Source organism: Nomia melanderi, chromosome 1, assembly GCF_051020985.1.
Source record: "Nomia melanderi isolate GNS246 chromosome 1, iyNomMela1, whole genome shotgun sequence".
Lineage (NCBI taxonomy): Eukaryota > Metazoa > Arthropoda > Insecta > Hymenoptera > Halictidae > Nomia > Nomia melanderi.
This window is the reverse complement of record NC_134999.1, coordinates 12,186,836-12,204,389: the sequence shown is the minus strand read 5'-3', so window position 1 is coordinate 12,204,389 and position 17,554 is coordinate 12,186,836. Positions and strand designations below refer to the sequence as shown.

At 30.2% G+C, this 17,554-nt stretch overlaps 5 protein-coding genes across 14 annotated transcripts; 2 read left to right on the top strand and 3 right to left on the bottom strand.

Moving 5' to 3' along the window:
• Nucleotides 1-261: 261 nt before the first annotated feature.
• On the top strand, nucleotides 262-4,315 carry LOC116427670 (uncharacterized). Of its 3 annotated transcripts, none has more exons than XM_031978288.2 (4): nucleotides 262-419; nucleotides 1,592-1,746; nucleotides 1,824-2,859; nucleotides 2,935-4,315. In XM_031978288.2, exons 1-4 carry the CDS (start codon nucleotides 404-406, stop codon nucleotides 3,231-3,233), a joined length of 1,506 nt encoding a protein of 501 aa, XP_031834148.1. In that variant the 5' UTR covers nucleotides 262-403; the 3' UTR covers nucleotides 3,234-4,315. The 3 variants fall into 3 exon arrangements, with proteins under 3 accessions (XP_031834148.1, XP_031834149.1, XP_031834147.1); XM_031978289.2 differs by lacking the exon at nucleotides 262-419 and adding an exon at nucleotides 864-1,534; XM_031978287.2 differs by lacking the exon at nucleotides 262-419 and having other exon boundaries at nucleotides 864-1,746.
• Suv3 (Suv3 RNA helicase) lies at nucleotides 2,912-8,198 on the bottom strand. 5 transcript variants are annotated; one of them, XM_076364687.1, is made up of 16 exons: nucleotides 8,042-8,198; nucleotides 7,144-7,571; nucleotides 6,839-7,068; nucleotides 6,536-6,758; nucleotides 6,248-6,416; nucleotides 6,082-6,193; nucleotides 5,648-5,778; nucleotides 5,252-5,565; nucleotides 5,042-5,183; nucleotides 4,802-4,960; nucleotides 4,562-4,741; nucleotides 4,353-4,501; nucleotides 4,063-4,178; nucleotides 3,917-3,958; nucleotides 3,699-3,805; nucleotides 2,912-3,580 (listed from the first exon to the last, which is right to left on the bottom strand). In XM_076364687.1, the coding sequence occupies exons 2-16, from the start codon at nucleotides 7,215-7,217 to the stop codon at nucleotides 3,494-3,496; spliced, it is 2,235 nt and encodes a 744-aa protein (XP_076220802.1). In that variant the 5' UTR covers nucleotides 7,218-7,571; nucleotides 8,042-8,198; the 3' UTR covers nucleotides 2,912-3,493. The 5 variants fall into 5 exon arrangements, with proteins under 5 accessions (XP_076220802.1, XP_076220811.1, XP_076220793.1 ...); XM_076364696.1 differs by lacking the exon at nucleotides 8,042-8,198 and adding an exon at nucleotides 7,803-7,940 and having other exon boundaries at nucleotides 6,839-7,064; XM_076364678.1 differs by lacking the exon at nucleotides 8,042-8,198 and adding an exon at nucleotides 7,803-7,934.
• Nucleotides 7,428-10,378, top strand: LOC116427616 (uncharacterized). Its single transcript, XM_031978164.2, has 6 exons — nucleotides 7,428-7,658; nucleotides 7,829-8,008; nucleotides 8,080-8,282; nucleotides 8,824-9,026; nucleotides 9,086-9,263; nucleotides 9,340-10,378. The coding sequence occupies exons 1-6, from the start codon at nucleotides 7,655-7,657 to the stop codon at nucleotides 9,613-9,615; spliced, it is 1,044 nt and encodes a 347-aa protein (XP_031834024.2). The 5' UTR covers nucleotides 7,428-7,654; the 3' UTR covers nucleotides 9,616-10,378.
• Nucleotides 10,379-10,437: 59 nt separating this feature from the next.
• Nucleotides 10,438-11,091, bottom strand: LOC143174235 (uncharacterized). The gene is made up of 3 exons (XM_076364738.1): nucleotides 11,061-11,091; nucleotides 10,698-10,973; nucleotides 10,438-10,602 (listed from the first exon to the last, which is right to left on the bottom strand). The coding sequence occupies exons 2-3, from the start codon at nucleotides 10,890-10,892 to the stop codon at nucleotides 10,438-10,440; spliced, it is 360 nt and encodes a 119-aa protein (XP_076220853.1). The 5' UTR covers nucleotides 10,893-10,973; nucleotides 11,061-11,091.
• A 2,344-nt stretch (nucleotides 11,092-13,435) lies between these two features.
• Nucleotides 13,436-17,547, bottom strand: LOC116427615 (mitoferrin-1). 4 transcript variants are annotated; one of them, XM_031978159.2, is made up of 5 exons: nucleotides 16,941-17,547; nucleotides 15,190-15,472; nucleotides 14,737-14,961; nucleotides 14,390-14,597; nucleotides 13,436-14,186 (listed from the first exon to the last, which is right to left on the bottom strand). In XM_031978159.2, exons 1-5 carry the CDS (start codon nucleotides 17,055-17,057, stop codon nucleotides 13,994-13,996), a joined length of 1,026 nt encoding a protein of 341 aa, XP_031834019.1. In that variant the 5' UTR covers nucleotides 17,058-17,547; the 3' UTR covers nucleotides 13,436-13,993. The 4 variants fall into 4 exon arrangements, with proteins under 4 accessions (XP_031834019.1, XP_031834020.1, XP_031834022.1 ...); XM_031978160.2 differs by lacking the exon at nucleotides 16,941-17,547 and adding an exon at nucleotides 16,447-16,641; XM_031978162.2 differs by lacking the exon at nucleotides 16,941-17,547 and adding an exon at nucleotides 15,996-16,422.
• Nucleotides 17,548-17,554: the final 7 nt, after the last annotated feature.

The following is a 17,554-nucleotide window of genomic DNA, read 5'->3' as shown; positions in this document are numbered from 1 at the left end:
AAGGTAGAGCAAATACTCTGATTTTTTTCACATTCAGTAATTCAAAATATGTGACATCAAATCCCATAAGCTTGTAGTGTATATCCTGTACCTCGTCCGTGCTTTAAGTCTATGTCGATTTGAATGTAATTCTTGAACTCATGACTTCATCGTACAAAGCATACGAAAACGCCTGCTCTTTTTACACAATCGGTATTTCAGACTACCGGACACGAAGTCTCATAATCATATCTATCCTATTTCTCGTCGGTGGTATTACGAACACCGACGAGGTATCATCTGTGCTACGAATCATAAGCCTGTGTATAGATCTATAGCTAAGCTGTACTAGTCAATAAAACTATTAAAATAGATAAGATATAAAAATCTCGTTTGTATTATTATTAATAAATTATTTTCAGTGATGAAATCTTTTAAAGGTATATAGTAAATGAGAGATGATTAATTATCGCACGGTTAATTCTTATTTATAAAAAAGTGGAACTTCATTGTATTTGATATATCAACCTTGTAAACGAACAAAGGAATCAAGCTTAAGTAGAAATAAAAATATTAATTTTAAATGCCATAATAGAGAATTAGTAACGCTCAATATCATTGTAGAGGAATTGAATAAACAAAACCAAATTAAATAAACAATATTTATTTAGTTAATATAAATTATAATGTAAATATGTTACTGTTTATTTGCAAAATGTTTTTAAATGATTATTTATACTGGCTCAGATAATAACCACGTATACTACGATTAGGTATGTCGCATGTGAAGGTTTCACACATTATTAAGAATTATTTGCTATTTTTAGTCATGGGAAACGATTAACAATACTACAGCTGTTTAAAAAAGCATGTACAAAATTGCATATATTTTTCTGAAGCTTTTTCATTTTTAATCGTAAAAGTTTTATCTAAGAAGCATGCTGAAATAGGAATTAAGTACTGAAGAGCTTGTGAGAATTAACTGCTGTTTGAAATCATTGGCCAGTGCATTCTGGGAGTAATCAGTGGAATCAGAAAACACAAGATGAAAATAAATAATGAAGCACAAATGATACTGAACGTTTAGTGTCGCTTGATTTTTATCTGAAATTTCGTGTAACATTAACCATACAATATCCGCTGCAAAATTAATTACAATTACCATAGTGCATCGTTAACAGTGTTTACAGTTAAATAAACGTACATCCAACGATAAAGAAGTATTTGAAGTATTGTACAAAAGATTCTGAACTAAATTATATTATTACAAAAATTAACATGTACGGTTAATCAAATAGTATCATAGCCAAAAATCTATAAAAAGTACATATTAACCTTTCTTTAATGTTGTGTAAAAGATATTATAACCTAATACAGGTTTGAACGATTCACTGTTAATATTGTGCAGTGTTAATTAAATAACTAGTTTTGTAATGAAACTTATGACATGTTCTTTAAAAACGAACAAAACGGTGTGATTGAAAACGCGACAACAAAAGTTGATTGTATCAAATAAACTCACGTGAAAGTATATTTTAGTGTATCACCATGACGCGTAAGTGTGTAATGTGTAAGGAAACGAATTATAGAAATAGTTATAGCTTTTTCTCAGCGCCTAAAGATCCAGAAACACGACAGAAATGGCAGGATGCAATTGGAATTGAAAATTATGCTGTCACGGATGATACATATGTTTGCAGCAAACATTTTCACAAGGATGATATAATTACACATTGGGCCAGTGGAGTGCCACCTTATGTTATAACAGTAAGTATTAATAGGTTTATGTTTACATCTTTACTTTATCTTATCAATTTTTTCATAAGATCTTATTCTTATAATAGATTAAATACAAAAAATGTAGATTACGGCCAGGAGCAGTACCTGGTAGAAATTATCATGAAGAAAACGAGGAAATAACTCAAGAACATTCTGATGACTCGGATGGAAATTATTCACCATTCAAATTAAGAAAAACAGATGCCTTGGAAGAAAAAGAAAAAGATTTTGTCATACCTAGGGCTGAAGAAAAGTTAGAAATAAACTGTTATGAAAAGCATAGAATTATACCTTTACATTATAAATATACCAGAGAATTTCATGATCATAACTACATGCCGAATGTAAAATCATTAGTTAAAGAAGAAACGTTAGAAAATATGTCACATACAAATAATGGACTCCATAAAGAATCTGTGGAAAAGAATTTTAAACAAATAAAGAGAAATAAAACTGTACACCTTAACGAAGACGCTGGAACATTTGTTATGGATGTGAAGACTGAGCCAAGTTTCAATGATGAGGAAAAAAGTCAACATCAAACACCTAAAGAAGATTCTCATTTAAATTCATCTAAAAAAGCATTAGAATCTTCCTCGAAAGTTTCAAATACTTCGGAAGAAGGTGATATGCTGGTACAATTTTGGGAGCATAAAATAATAGAGGAAGAGCCGCTAGATAATAATTTTAAAGAAAAAGAAAATTTATCCATAGAAAATCAAATGAGTAATAATTATAATCAATCAGATGCATGCTGTACTACATATAATGATAATGAAGAAAATGAAATGTTATTTGAAGATTTACTCGAAATCTGTACAGAAGTACTGTTACCGCGTGGTTGGTCCTGTTTAGTAACGTCAACAGGCCATGCCACAACAATAGTATATATGTATATGGGAATGACAAAAAGTGGTATGCCTTTTACGGAGAAACAAGTGTTTATAAAGAGTGACATGACATTACGTTGCGTTGCTGTAAATAGAGAAATTAATCCTCTTACTCATAATCTTATAAGAGAGGGGAAACACTTAAGGGTACAAAATTTATTGGACATAGAAGAGCTTATTGACGACTTTGATCAAAGAATGATTTGCCAAGGTATGTATGATTTTCTTATGGTTCCATGTTATGATTTCAAGAACATTTCAAATCTTTTCATATTCTTTTAATTAGGTATATACAATACTGAAGATTTGCAAGAAGTTACTGACATCAAAGTAGTTTACAAAGATGGAGTAAAATGGAGACACATATTATGTCCATTAATAATGAATAACGGTTCATTACGATGTACGAGATGTATTACTTTATCTCATAGATTACAACGCAGATCCAAAATTCGACATCCCCTTTCCTATAATCTTTCTACATTTACAAAGAACGAACAAAGATTACACGTGATCAGACAAAAGTACAAACGTACGAAAAAACAGGTTCGCAAATATGAATTTATAAAAGAATCCAAGAAATAAATAATTTGAAATATATCCTGGATGAAATTCGATCCTTAATAACATTTTTTTTGCGCACTATCTATAAATAGGATAAATTATTTTCAAGATAAATGGATTGTTTTAGCGAAAGAATAAAAATGAAGATTGTATATCAAACAAATTTTTTAATTAGAATTATTTAAATCTATTTAATTTATATCTTCATTCGAATTACTCATATACAAAAGTGTTCTATTGTAGGACATAGAAAAACAATTATTATTAAAAAATTACGTATTCTATCGATACTTTCGAAAGTTTCTATTTTTAAATATTATTTTTTCTTTTTTCAATTCCTTCATCGTACTCGGTGTATTTTTCGATGTCTGAAATACATAAATAATATGTAAACTAATACATTACTATACGTATTATAACACAAAGTTAAGTAAATATAACACAAGTTTTTTTTAAAGAATTTATAAAAGTAATTTTTTTTTTTACCTCAGACCATTCTTTTTGTAATGCTTCTAGAAGCTTTGGCGTTAAAAGTCCTTGCGATAGTAGCTTGTTTGTTAATCTACCAGAGCCAATTTGATGATGTTCAGTATCTGCAGTATAAATTACTATTAATTTTCTTTATGTCATAAGTTTAGTTCAGTATAAATATTTAAGAACATAAAAATATTAAATAATACTTGTTTTAATATTCAGTAAACTACCTTCTATAGGATCTTCGATTATCAAAAATGGGCTTTTATACGCTAAAATTAAATAAAAATGTTTTAGTATGTAGTCCATTTTTATATTCTACTTTGGATATGATTACTTAATTGTAACTAATATTATAATTTTAAGATAAGTATACCTTTATTCCGGAACAATATTTTCAATTTTTTTATTCCCATCTCAATGATTTTGTCTAATTCTTGTTGTATCTCTCTAATGTCATTTCCATCCGGAAATAAATCAGTAAATCGGTAGCTAAATGTACAAATAATTATAAGAATTGATAAGTATGTACAGAATATAATAAGATTAAAATAAAAAAAGAGTGTGAATAATTTGAAAATTAATTCCTCTTACTTGAGAATAAAAGTTAATTTGAACATAATTAAAAATACTGTTAAAGTGTAAGTAATTTAATGTATCATTTACCTGAGCCAAAGATAAATGTCCAACACATCAAATACTGTTTCCAAGTGTATGAGATCAGCAATATTTTTTGGCACATCTAGAGGCCAATTAATTTGTTGGCGCATCCACTGAACAGTTATTTTTTCATTTTTACTACACTGTCGTGCATACTGCAAAATATATATCAGGAATTTTAGAATAAAAACTAAATATAAACTATTCCGACTTACCTTTATGAACATGTTGCATGCAAATGTCATTTTCTTATTAATGGGTGCACAACAAAATGTATATTTTGCACGAAGGTTTAAAGGAATATGGTCTATCATATTAGACAAAAATTTAAAATCATCTAAATTACAGATAAAATAAAGGGAATCATCAACTTCACTTAACGCAACGAAAATATCCTGAAAACAAAAAAAGATATAATAACTTTCGTAAACTATAAATAATATATTAATAATTACAATAAGATTCGAGAGTGGTGTATTCGGCAAATGGTAGGCATATAATTCAATTTGTTCAGCGGTCGGATGCAACCCCACGTGTGTTATTGTATCTGGATTTCCTTCCAACAATTTCTTTAACACTGAAAGATCTTCGTCTTTAAAAGTTGTAACATAACCCTATAATGTAAAACACAGCTAATAGCATCAATTCTTATAAAAGATCAGAATTACTGTTTCTAATTCAATTTAATTACTTACACATGACCAATTTGATTTATAACGACCTGCACGCCCCGCTATTTGTAGAGCAGATGATACAGAAATAATATCCATTTCTTTAGTACCGTTTTCGTTTGTAGTTGGCCGCTGAAGAGAATAAAATATAATTCTACGAATATGCCTGAAATAACAAAATAAAAAAGTCTGAAATTTTTTTTATAAAAAAACAAAATTCTTATATAAACTTACAAATTAAGGCCCATTCCTATTGCATTAGTAGCGACTAGAATTTTACATTCATTTTCTGGATCATTAAATTTAGAAGCCTGCGCAAGTTTTGTACCTGGTGGCAGACTACCATATATTACTGCTACTTGCTTTTCCAATTTTTCAAGAATCTGCGATACATGAAATATGTCGTTTTTGTTAAAACAAACTATACAATCTCCCGGTTTCACGTTGTTAAGATTTCGGAGCGCAGTATCCTCTATTTTAAGATCAGTTAATCTTTTATAATCATGTACTATTACAGTTTCTCCCATTGTTTCACATATAGACTGTACCTACAGAATAATATAAATTTTATGTAAGAGAGAATTATAAACTATGGTTAACAGATTAAAAAACAAAAATTGTTAAATTTACAATAGGTATAGCAGCTTGTTCACCGCATAAATGTATTTCATCTGCAGCGATACCCAGGAGTGCTCTTGTCCATGCCCAACCTCTACTTGTGTCACGTAACATTTGAATTTCATCAATTACAGCTACTTCAACTATAAAACATCATTGTAAATATATAATTAAAATTTTATTAACGGAGGAAAATACTATGTCTTTATAGTCACACAAGCAATTAATAGTTTATATAAAAGTCTGGAAAGAAAAATAAACTTTACCCGTGTTGAAGAACAATAGAAAAGTGTTATTTATGTATCTATATAATAGAAGAAGATAGTAAAATCCAAAATATTAAACTTAACATTTCTTAAAATATTTCTCAATTCTTTGTGGAGAATTAAGTAATAAATGTAATTGTATTCAAGGTGTTGAAAAAATATTATGTGTTTAATACTTACATATGTTTTCTACATTCACCATTTCTACAGAACATGATACATGACTGGCAGGAGACATTTCATTTTTGGCATATTTTCTCTCTTCTCCTGTTATTAAGTCACACGGTGTGCCCTGCAAAGGTATATATTTACATTCATTGAAAAACTTTTAATCTTTATTACTAACCATAGAATTACATTTAGTAAAAATTTCAACAGCTAATAGTTTCAGTGGTCCACAGTAAACACCAGACTTTGCAGACATAAACCTTTGTAATGCATGATAAGTTTTACCACTATTCGTAGGTCCAGAATGAAATATTATTTTTCTCTTTTTTGACCTTGCTATGGGATACCTAAAAATAATAAACATATACTCACACATGCGTACATATATATGTTTATATATATGAATTTTGCTATGATGAATAAACATTGCATTTATTTAAATAGTATTATTGATATCAATCATTACCAACTGGTGGGATTTCGAAGATCACTGATTTTCTTAAGATCATCCATGCAATCAATATGTGGGTATAACTGTTTGGTATAACGTAAAAAGTAAGGAAATATATCAGTAACATTTCCATTGCTTTTAATAATATCGTTCAATATAACATGAAGATCTGTAGGTAATGTTTTCGATGTCATACAAAAAGTCCGAAAAGCAGTCAAAGCTTTTCTCAGGATAGTCTCTGAAAAAATAAGATGATTAGGATCATAATATGCTAAAAATTAAATTTTCAATATAAATTATACTAAACATTACAGTTACCATCTATTCCATAAGATGAAGCTAATTGTTTTAATGATTCATTCCTCGAAAAAAGAATCAATGTTTTATTGATGTCATTTTTATTTAGATTACCAGTTAGTTCAGCACCAATGTCTACATTACTTAACTCACACTTAACAGGAGCAGGATGCACTAATGAAGATATATTCTGCCTTTTCTTACTGTATTTTCTCACATTCGAATAAATTGTCATCTTGGGATTTAACTGTCTATAAATTATATAAAAAAAAGTTAGTTTGTGCAATAATTTTTTAAAAAGCTATAGATACAAAATATAACAAAACCTTAGAAACGATGATATCCATACATTATTACGCAGTTTTAACTGATCTATAGTAATGTGTCTTAGCGTAATCATTTTTTAAAACAATTTTATTAATTTTCATATTCTAAAATGTTGTAGTTAAGAAAATTGAACCTCGTGGGTTAACCTCTGAAGTTATCATAAGTAGCGACACCATTAGTTAGTCATAGAATTGATAAACAAACATAGAGGTTATAGTGGTTTCTATGTAGGTACCTACGGTACTTAAATTGCTTAGACTAGTTTCACACGAACATACACGCAATATGATCGTAAACTGTGTACAGCAATTTATTTATAAAATATGCATCGTCGTGACATATTAATTGTTTTTACATATTCACTTCCTCTTTTGTTTCTTTACTCGATCATTTATCAATCAACTACTGTGTTATGCAGGTTAAATTCCTGAAATCGAATGTTCTCGTATAAATTTCCAGTAATGAATTTGAAAAATAAAAGTCATTTCAATATTTTCATATTTTAGAAAAATGGGTAAGTTGTTACAGTAATAGATAAAACATATTTCACGTCAATATTTAAAGCAATGTTATTATACATAAAACACTTTCGACGTGTATTATCGTTTTTATGTAAGGCATGTAATTTAAAAAAATGTTCAAATATAGGGATACTAACTTCGTTAGAAATTCATGTTCATTTAGGTTCATCTTTAGCACAAGCATTTTTCCAAAATTGCCACGGTAATACGAAGAAAGTATTAGATTTAATAGCACCGGAGAAATCACCACCACCCTGCTTTACAATTCAAATTGACGACAAAAAACTAGCGTCACTCATGCACAATGAGATTGTCAAAGCAAATGTGCATGACAGTATACTAGGTAAAAAAAATGTATAAGAAATATTAAATTTACTTATTCCGTTTAGTTGTAACTCCCAAATACTTTATCAGAAATTGGCGAAACCATTCTGGAACGTTTCCGAAAGCAAATTGAAAATGAATTACGAGACAAAATACAAAAACAGTTAGAAGAAAAGTTTCATATCTATCAAGCAAAACAACGATTAGAAGCTGAACAAAAGTCGCAAGAAATACATGAAAAATACAAAAGTTACATGAAAACAGTACAAAAAAAAATTCAGAAACAAATCGAAGTAATACTTTTTATAATTCATGAATTTCATTTATTCGTTCATCGTACATAATCAATCAGAAGACTAATATATGAAAATACTACTTATATAATTGTATTACCAATGTGATTCACAAGTGATTACATAACCCAATTTTACCATAACGCTTTAAAACGCCAAGTCAGTAGTGCTTACTCCCCTCACACTAGTAATTTGAAAACAGTGTTCCCCCCCACTACTTCTACTTTAGTAGCTGCTCGAGACTGCACGTAAGCAATTCTATGTACATACTTAGTGTTCAATACAAACAAGTAAAAGTAGATATAGAGAGGATAATTTATCGTGAGGGGAGTATAGTTAGAATGCCCGCGGATATCAAATTAGACCCTTGCTTTAACTCCCTCAAATAAGGTTTCGTTGAGTTCTATATTCCACAGCATGCTATACGGAAATGATGAAAAAAATTGTTTAAATTTTAATTTTTAAACATTAATTATAAGTAAAAATTTATCAATTTTTAAACTAAAAATTTTTAACATTAATGATAAATTTCCTCTTCTAGACCGAGTGGGCGAACGTTACCGCTCAATGGGTAAAAATTATGCAAAAAGCGATTGTACAAGAACGAATAAAAGTATCTCGTGAAATGATACAAAAAATGCGGATCGAAATTGCTTACGTGGTACAGTCATTGTATGAAGAATTCGAAAAATCGTTTCTGGCCCGAAAAGAAAATATGATCGCTGATTTCAATGAAATTATGAGGTGAATAATATTGCACCTGTAGATGACACGCGAAAATTAATTACCAAAAATTTATATAGAAATCTGTATGTAAAATTGGACGTAGAAAAGAAAGAATTCGAAAAGAAAGTGGGCAAAGAATTATACATTCAAAAACACCAGCTTGAAATGCAAAGCACCGCGGATATAATCAATATTCATTGTTTGGAACAATTGCGTTATTGCAAGGAAAAACATATCTTACATGAATACTTTCAGGTAAACTGGTTCTCTAGTTTCATTTGCAGGCGATTATCTCAGACAAATTGTTTAATTTAAAATTGTGCACAAGCAGAAAGAAATTACAGGGCTGCACGCATCAATTGTTCGTCTGAATAATGTTATAAGCGTGATAAGGAATGAAGTTATTAATTGCCACATGAAGAGAACATTATTGGAAGAACAGTTTTGTGAAATTGCTAAACAGTTTCAAAAATTCATTGATTTTGCGTTTCATACCATCCCGGGACAATCGCAATATTTGTTACCGTTGGAGTTACAGCGCTTAATTTCCCCCAAAAAGGATGAAAATGAAGAAAAAGATAAAGAAAGAAATTATAAAAAGAATTGATGAACGCACTTATTCCATTTGTAATATAAAGTGTGTGAGTTACTTTGTTAGTGTTTTATAAACTGTGACATATTTTTAAATAACTGCAATATTGAGTTTTTCTTCGATGAAAACAAATTAATACTTTTCCAAAAAGTAGAACGGTATTAATTCTTATCCTATTAATTATTTAAATTTAAAAAATGAAAGAGCTTTGGAAACGTTGAATCGTCTGTGCTATATTAAGAGACCTTTAACTATTGACCTACTGATTATATTAACGTGTCACGCAAACATTCATTCAAATTACAAAGTAGTAAAAAAACGCATTGATCTTTTTTTAAAGGGATGTCTATTTATACCAGTCTATTAATATCCTGCCAAAGAAAAGGAAATATTTATGCACTTCCGGAAGAATAAAGTGATTCGAAAATAATGTAAAATTTTTGTTGTTATGAAAAAGTTAATTACATATTGAGCACTATATAAAGAGATTTCTGTAAACCTTAAACTCATTACTATTTCTGTCGTATAAGGATATTAGCCATTTTGGTCACACCTCGATGGCGACCGTAGACAAGGACGGTACCAATCTGGGCATCTCTGAAGGCTCGATATTCTCGGATGATAAAATTCTCGAATCATGACATTTTTTTTACCAACTTTGCTTTGCGGAATAGGTGGATAATCTGAAAGCCGCCATCCGTATAACCAACTAGTGCAGTCTGGATAAAAGTAACGCTCTTCCGGAATATCCTTTAATCTGTTGCAATCAATGGAAGTATTAGCGTGAAATGGCAAACTATAGCACAGATTTTATGCCTTAAGAGTTGAAACTATATATTAGACACGAAACCTTTCATTGAAATAATTTTCAGCAGTGATAAAGCTAGGCGAGTCTTGGTACAGGATAGTTCTAATTCGCGGGTCAATTGGTTTCATAATATTCATATTAATAGAAGCATCAGGTTCAAAAGGCCTCCAATTTGGTAGAGGTTTTAGATGTATCTATAAAATTGTCAATAAGATTATATCATTTTTCAGTAGATAACAAAGGATTGTCCATTATATCAATAATACAATCCAATTATATATGTATATACAATGCTAGTGCTCGTTTGTTTCTCTATCCCAAACGTAGGTGGTTCAATTTTTCCCACAGGTTCGGTTATTTTCAAGCGGTCCAATAATTTTCGCTGATTATTTAAAAACCATTTTATGCGTCCAGCTTCCTCGCGTTTTACCATTGCAACGTGAAACGCTTGACAACGAGCATCGCAAATGCCTTTGTTCGCCATAATTTAATTCTCAGTCACATTTGGCTTAGATTGAAGATTGGATAGAAAAGATTGTGAGTAGTTGAATATTAATTTAAAAATCTGTGAAAGTTACATTTATAAAATTTGATATGACATTGATCTGAAGTGAAATTACGAAATATTGCAATGTTTTAACGTTTATTTTACCTTAAAAATCGTCCATTAGCGTGTGTATGTTGTGTGTATAGGTATGTGTGTATATATGTATGTATGTATGTATGTATGTATGTATGTATGTATGTATGTATGTATGTATGTATGTATGTATGTATGTATGTATGTATGTATGTATGTATGTATGTATGTATGTATGTATGTATGTATGTATGTATGTATGTATGTATGTATGTATGTATGTATGTATGTATGTATGTATGTATGCATGTATGATGTATGTATGTATGTATATATGTATTGTATGTATGTATATTGTTTTACAGTTTACATACTTTAGCAAATCATTTTATTTACATGTAATATGTTGTATAGTATGCTGATAAATTATTTTTGCGTGTGCTATCATATACTAACTTATACATAATAATTCCAGTGGGAGCATTATTTCACATACAAATCGATTAAAAGGAAATTAAAATAAAATTTTAAATCATAATGACAATAGAAACCGGCGATGGGCATTATTATTATTATTATTATTATTCTTAATATAAAGGAAATGAGTATTTATCTAAATGCTAAAAAAATTATATATATATACAAATTTTGCGCGGCAATCGAATTAAAAAGAAAAAGTAGAATACCGTAAACACAAAATATATGTTCATTGGACACTGGATAGAATCACTTAAATACATTCTGCCATTTATTCGGCACACGCGAGTTTTATACGTATAACGTACATATGTATGTTTGTATACTTTAAGGTAACGATATACACAGTGATTTAATAAACCAAGTAAGTCGGTAGAGATAAGTTTGTGCTTGGTAGTTAATAAAGGTACCTTGACGGTAGGAAAGTGATACTTCCCTTAGTATTGAGCAAAGAAGACCCCTTCTTGTAAATAAATTTTTCTTTTAGGCCAGTTTTGAAAATGTTTAGAAAATGCTAGAGGTATACAATAGATCCGAAAATTTCCGGTAGTCCGTTGGGTTTACTACCTCGCAATATCATTACCTTTAAGTATACAAAGATATACCGTGTTATCTCGATGTCGTCATTTATGATAAAACCTTTACAAGAGACTGAATGTTTGCAGCGTAGAAATAATTTTTATGTTATTTTACAAAATAATATGTATATTATTGTGATGGTTCTATCGAAAAATATATCTAACAAAAGAAGCGCCCTCGTGTACAACGGTTTTCAACATGCATAAGAATCGATTAACTTGTTTTGCTGCATCAAATAATGATTTGTCGATGAAGTAGTATTACGGTGCCGTAATAATAAATAAGTATGGCGTGAAATATGAGTTTTCACATGATATTACTCCCTCTTAAAGTCAACATCAAATAACCCAGTAATCACAGCCATCGGAAGCAATATTGTTTTTACATCTAAATGTTTAGATGCAGTGTTGTTTATATTACAAACTGACTAAGGAGCAATTCTTAATTTGTACTTGGGTAATCAAGGCGAATTGTACTTATCGTACTGTACCATTGCCATTTCCTTTTCTAGTCTGTTCGTTCGTTCTGTACATACGCATGTTACATTAACTTATCTATACTGCTCTACAAAATAATTACATCATCCGCAGTTGATCTAGATAGTTATTATAATAAACAGTTTTTTCCTCATATTAATCTAAACATTCTCTTCCTGTTTCTTCTTTTTGCAAGACTTACCTAGATATTCAATTCAAGGTCAGTGTCATCTCAGTAAACTTGCTTTTTGCCTAAACATAGATCGTGCGTTATACCTCATATAAACATCGAACACTAAAATTTCACATATCTGTAGTATTTGAGATTTTTCATGGTGAAATTTTAAATCAGAACTTATTCGTCAATTATACTGACTTCTTATTATATACAATTCACCTGTAATTTCTTTCATGCATCCCACTGTTTTACTGACAACTTCAGTTTTATGATACAATGTTAAATATACACATTCTTCCAACTCAATTCTGTTCAAGTAGATGTTTTCAGGGCCTCGTTTTTTTCACTTTAAAAAAATGCACGTACTGCATATTCTATTCGTAATTTCTTCAATATAATTTTACTGTAGTGAAGCGAAATATTCTCAATAGTCTTTCGTTTGTACAAACTACGTACATATTTTTTCAATTTCAAATTAATTGTGATCAGTTTATGTATGCTAATAATAAGTTATTTATATAATATATATAATATATAAATTATTTCATAACAAAATGTACACGATCGTTTCATAAATAAATTAAATACAGTTTACATGTAATTTCGTTCAATTTTTAGTTATATACTCACAAAACAATGATTTTCATTTAACTTTCACGACACTTTTTTAAATGTTTTTGCATGCAAATATTACGTTTTCTTTTAGTTATCTTTATACGTTAAATAATAGCTAACAATACTGACAAAAATAAGTGTTTATTTTTCAAAATAATAATAGCAATTGATGATTTTTTTTTTCCTTTTCTTCACAGTGATAAATGTTATATCAATTAATATGTTGATGAATGAAGTAGGATATTTAGTAAAATTTTACAGCATCAAATAGAATACAGTACCGTGTCTATACAATTCTTTGCTTCATATTTTCAAATAACTTATGTTTTGCTGATGTCATTGTTTTCTAAACTACTATATGGTTCTTTTCCTTTAACACATAAAAATACGATTTATATTACGTTGGTACTTCATATATAAGTAGTCATATGCTAAGAAGTAACTTAGACAATTTTCTGATACCTCTTTGACACCGGTGAGCCTGCGTCCTGCACTTGGCTCAGACATGAATTTTCAATTGTGTTGTGAATTATTATACACATGTAATAATACAACAATAACAGATGAATTAACAAGATATCACTTAGCTTCGATAAACTCTCGAAATACGAAAAACGGACGCTTATTTTTCATCCAACAGTGTTTCAGTGTAAAGGTGACATTAAACAATTTAGAAATACCTAACTGGTAGACACATCAAGTAATACAGAGGATGGGGCCGTTTTATTAAGATATACGCTCACATCTTGAAAGCGACTAGACCTAGAAGAACCAGCCTGATTCTGATTTGTACCATTTAAGTCATTCTCAGCTTCTGGTCTACAATGTCCATCATCTTGTTCCTTATGTAAGATATACTTGAAAAATTCGTATCTAAAAAAAATTGTTCAATTATATTACACTTCAATTGTATGTATTACAATTATTACGTTCATATTCATTGTGATATTTTTTGTTACTATATTCTTTCAATGTATATCATGTGTTTCAAAAACACACACAGATATAATTAAAAAATTTATAACACATTTAAAATAGCTCAATTAATAATATTGTGCTGTATAGCATACACTTACGTTGACCAACAAATAGTGGTTGCTGGCATTTGATACAGTACACGAGCACTTAAACCACGAAAGTATCCACTTACACCTCCATAGGCATAAACTTTTTTAAAAGCGTCTATCATACCATAAGCATGCACACCATTTTGTGTATTTAAAAGTGTCTTACAAACATCTAAAGGCGTTGTGAGTGCAGCAGCAAAGGCTCCTGCTAGTGCACCTGCAATTTATATAAGTTTTATATCAATTTTTAATAAATAAATTTTGAATGTCATATGTATCATCATATAAACTAATAATATTCTTAAAGTCAACTGTAACTAAATATATCATTATTTTGAATGAAAATTCAAACGTACCAGATTTCATATGTGCTATGGGATTATATACATGCTCTGGATTTGTAAAGATTTGTGTTACTTCATAGGTCATAAAGTGAATCATTTGAAAAGGTACATTCATGGCCAGTTGAGTTGTGTAACTTCTGTAAAATGCCTTTACACCTTCATTTTCATATACATTCTTTATACATGCCACAACACTTCGATATGGAGAGTTGTACATTTGTAATCGTTGTTTAACCACTGGAATAAGATAATTTTATTCGTTATTAAAGAAAATTCCAAAAATTTAAATTGCTTATTGAATTTTCAAAAAACAAAAGTAACTATTTTGTACTACATTTGACCCTCAATTTATGCAGACTTTTTTTATGTAAATCTCAGAGTCGGGCATACTTACGTACTGTACATCAATATAATTGGTAAATATATGAAAGAAGCATTATAAAGATCAAGCAAGGGATATTTTACCTTCTGCTGGGTTCATTACTCCATCATGAAGAAGTGTTGCCACACAACCAGCAGTTCCGTACGCAGCCAAATTAAGTTCAGAGTGTGATCTTGAACTTAATATCTTATTTCTTATGAATTCGTAACATGAAAAATATAAAGCGTGCGCAGGACCAGCCCCTACAACCATTGCACTCATACCACGAATAGGTCTCAAAGCACCTTCTTGTCGTACCATTCTAGTCAAGATTTCTCTTATTCCTCCTCCTCCTCCTGGACCTGGAGTCAATATCTGCATTCTTGTCTATATGTAAACAATTTTAACACAAATAAATTATGTAAATGAGTTTACCATTCAATAAAAGTATTTGTTTATTTAGTTTACAGATACATATATTTTATTTGTATTATAAATTCATTGAAATTTTTCGCGCATAACATTAAGGAATACAATTCATAAAGGGGCAAGACAAAATATTATTCTCAGTTACTTTCTTGCATTGTGTATCCTCTTCAACTATGTGATTATTAAAGAAGGATATCAAAATACTGACACAGTCTTAAATATGACTTGCACATATCTAAAGATATAGTACTTATCAACTAAGATTATTTTACAACTGTTTAAATAAATCTTAGTTACTTTGAAATGGGATCAGTGATATAAATGACAATGCATTAAAAGTTTGTATAAAACAAACTATTAAACTTAACAATTTTTATTTTGCATGTTGTAACTTATTAAATATACATTTTTCCATTCTTAAATATAAGAGAAAATAATAATAGGGATTGTGGGTTGAAAGAAAATCAAAAATAGCACCTACTACATCAGACCCCAAGTGACATGTTACATAATGAATACTTGAAGCTCATGTTCTGCTTAAGAAATGTTACATTAAAGTTGTTGTCAAAGTTAAATGTTACATTAAACTTGTTGCAAGTATAGTTGAAACTGTATAAACAGTGTACAAGGGAAAACACAATTTTCCATATTATTTTATTTATATTTAGCATTCATTCATCAATGACTGTGCATTGCAACATGACATACTTAATATGCAAATTGCATACCTCATTTCCAAATTAGTAAAGATAACATTATAGAAGCTAAATACATAAATAAATTTCATTTAAAAAATTAAGTAAAAGAAGAATCATGTCGAGTAATATTATTTTCGTTTTGTCAGCTAATATAATTCGTATGTACTGCAAAAATAATATTTCGTCCGTCAGTTTATAATATGTAACTAACGAAACTATCGTAATCGTTCTTACAACGAAATGAAATAGCTAAATTTCCCGATGACTAAGTTCATTCTTCGTTAACAACCTAACCATCCACTCAGAAACAATTCTGAAATAATATTGCCCGAATTGGTTACACAATGAGCTTTCCAACCGTGACATAAAACGCAAAATAACCGTACAACGGTGATGCTACAGTAACTTCACCGTCTGACAATGATTAATAGCAGTTATTTTGAAATTTTCAACACATCTCACTATTTACTTAAGATTACGATCACGATTGTGCTCGTCGGCACATGATTTCTTGGAACTCTAACGAGAAAGGTTGAGAAAATCTCAAGTTGTCCGGCACCGAAACCGTATATTTATCAGCATTAAAAGAATCACACGTCTTGTAATGTCAGGGCACTGAGTGTCATCGAATTTTATGAAAATTTAACGGAGATCGAATAACATGTCGACAGCGATTGAGGTTATGTAAAATATCGTCTTAAAAAATCCGCAAGAAATAGATATATTACCTTGACACTATCAAGCGGGTACATCACGCAATGTTCCATTATTCCAGCGAACGCACCTGCTGTCATGTGCACAGACATGGAAGTTGTAGGTAGGCTCTCGTATATTTCCGCATTCATATTTTTGGAGAGGCGTCAGCGGGAATTCCAGTTTACGGCTTTAAAGTGCCGTAATCGGTTGTGCACTCTGTCGAGGCGGATAACACGCACGCTTTCGGCAGCAACCGATGCCGAGCTACTTTTGAACGATATTTACTTTGTAACAATCGAATCGTTGCCGATTCGTATGGAATCGAGAGAAAAGTTCGTTCGTTCGTTCGTTCGGAATGAACGAGACGTAATCGTACACGTTGATTGTCTTAATGGAACCTTATTGGAATTGAAAAAGCTGCTACCCCCGATAGACAAATTTACAATATACAATCCCCTCCACGTACTCTCGGCGCAACGAGATTCCTGTTGTACCTGACTAATCGGCTGGTACGCTTGGAAGTGTACAAATACCTGTCAGATCGTTTGCTCGAGTAATCACAGAACATAATGCACATCGACATTCTTCGCGATACAACTATGAATCGTCACAAGTTGGTTCGGTGAGGTTAGCCGTATGTGCACGT

What these genes read in the sequence shown, in the direction of transcription:
- LOC116427670 (XM_031978287.2), top strand. Translation starts at nt 1,528, where the DNA reads ATGACGCGTAAGTGTGTAATGTGTAAGGAAACGAATTATAGAAATAGT. An exon ending in TGCCACCTTATGTTATAACA is followed by an intron (nt 1,747 to 1,823) that starts GTAAGTATTAAT and finishes TTCTTATAATAG; the next exon opens with ATTAAATACAAAAAATGTAG. An exon ending in TCAAAGAATGATTTGCCAAG is followed by an intron (nt 2,860 to 2,934) that starts GTATGTATGATT and finishes TCTTTTAATTAG; the next exon opens with GTATATACAATACTGAAGAT.
- Suv3 (XM_076364687.1), bottom strand. Translation starts at nt 7,217, where the DNA reads ATGATTACGCTAAGACACATTACTATAGATCAGTTAAAACTGCGTAAT. An exon ending in TTCATCTTATGGAATAGATG is followed by an intron (nt 6,759 to 6,838) that starts GTAACTGTAATG and finishes TTATTTTTTCAG; the next exon opens with AGACTATCCTGAGAAAAGCT. An exon ending in AACAAGCTGCTATACCTATT is followed by an intron (nt 5,566 to 5,647) that starts GTAAATTTAACA and finishes ATTATTCTGTAG; the next exon opens with GTACAGTCTATATGTGAAAC.
- LOC116427616 (XM_031978164.2), top strand. An exon ending in GATTTCAATGAAATTATGAG is followed by an intron (nt 9,027 to 9,085) that starts GTGAATAATATT and finishes AAATTTATATAG; the next exon opens with AAATCTGTATGTAAAATTGG. An exon ending in TCTTACATGAATACTTTCAG is followed by an intron (nt 9,264 to 9,339) that starts GTAAACTGGTTC and finishes GTGCACAAGCAG; the next exon opens with AAAGAAATTACAGGGCTGCA.
- LOC143174235 (XM_076364738.1), bottom strand. Translation starts at nt 10,892, where the DNA reads ATGGCGAACAAAGGCATTTGCGATGCTCGTTGTCAAGCGTTTCACGTT. An exon ending in AACAAACGAGCACTAGCATT is followed by an intron (nt 10,603 to 10,697) that starts GTATATACATAT and finishes ACAATTTTATAG; the next exon opens with ATACATCTAAAACCTCTACC.
- LOC116427615 (XM_031978159.2), bottom strand. Translation starts at nt 17,057, where the DNA reads ATGAATGCGGAAATATACGAGAGCCTACCTACAACTTCCATGTCTGTG. An exon ending in ACCCGCTTGATAGTGTCAAG is followed by an intron (nt 15,473 to 16,940) that starts GTAATATATCTA and finishes GTTTACATATAG; the next exon opens with ACAAGAATGCAGATATTGAC. An exon ending in CATAGCACATATGAAATCTG is followed by an intron (nt 14,598 to 14,736) that starts GTACGTTTGAAT and finishes TATAAATTGCAG; the next exon opens with GTGCACTAGCAGGAGCCTTT.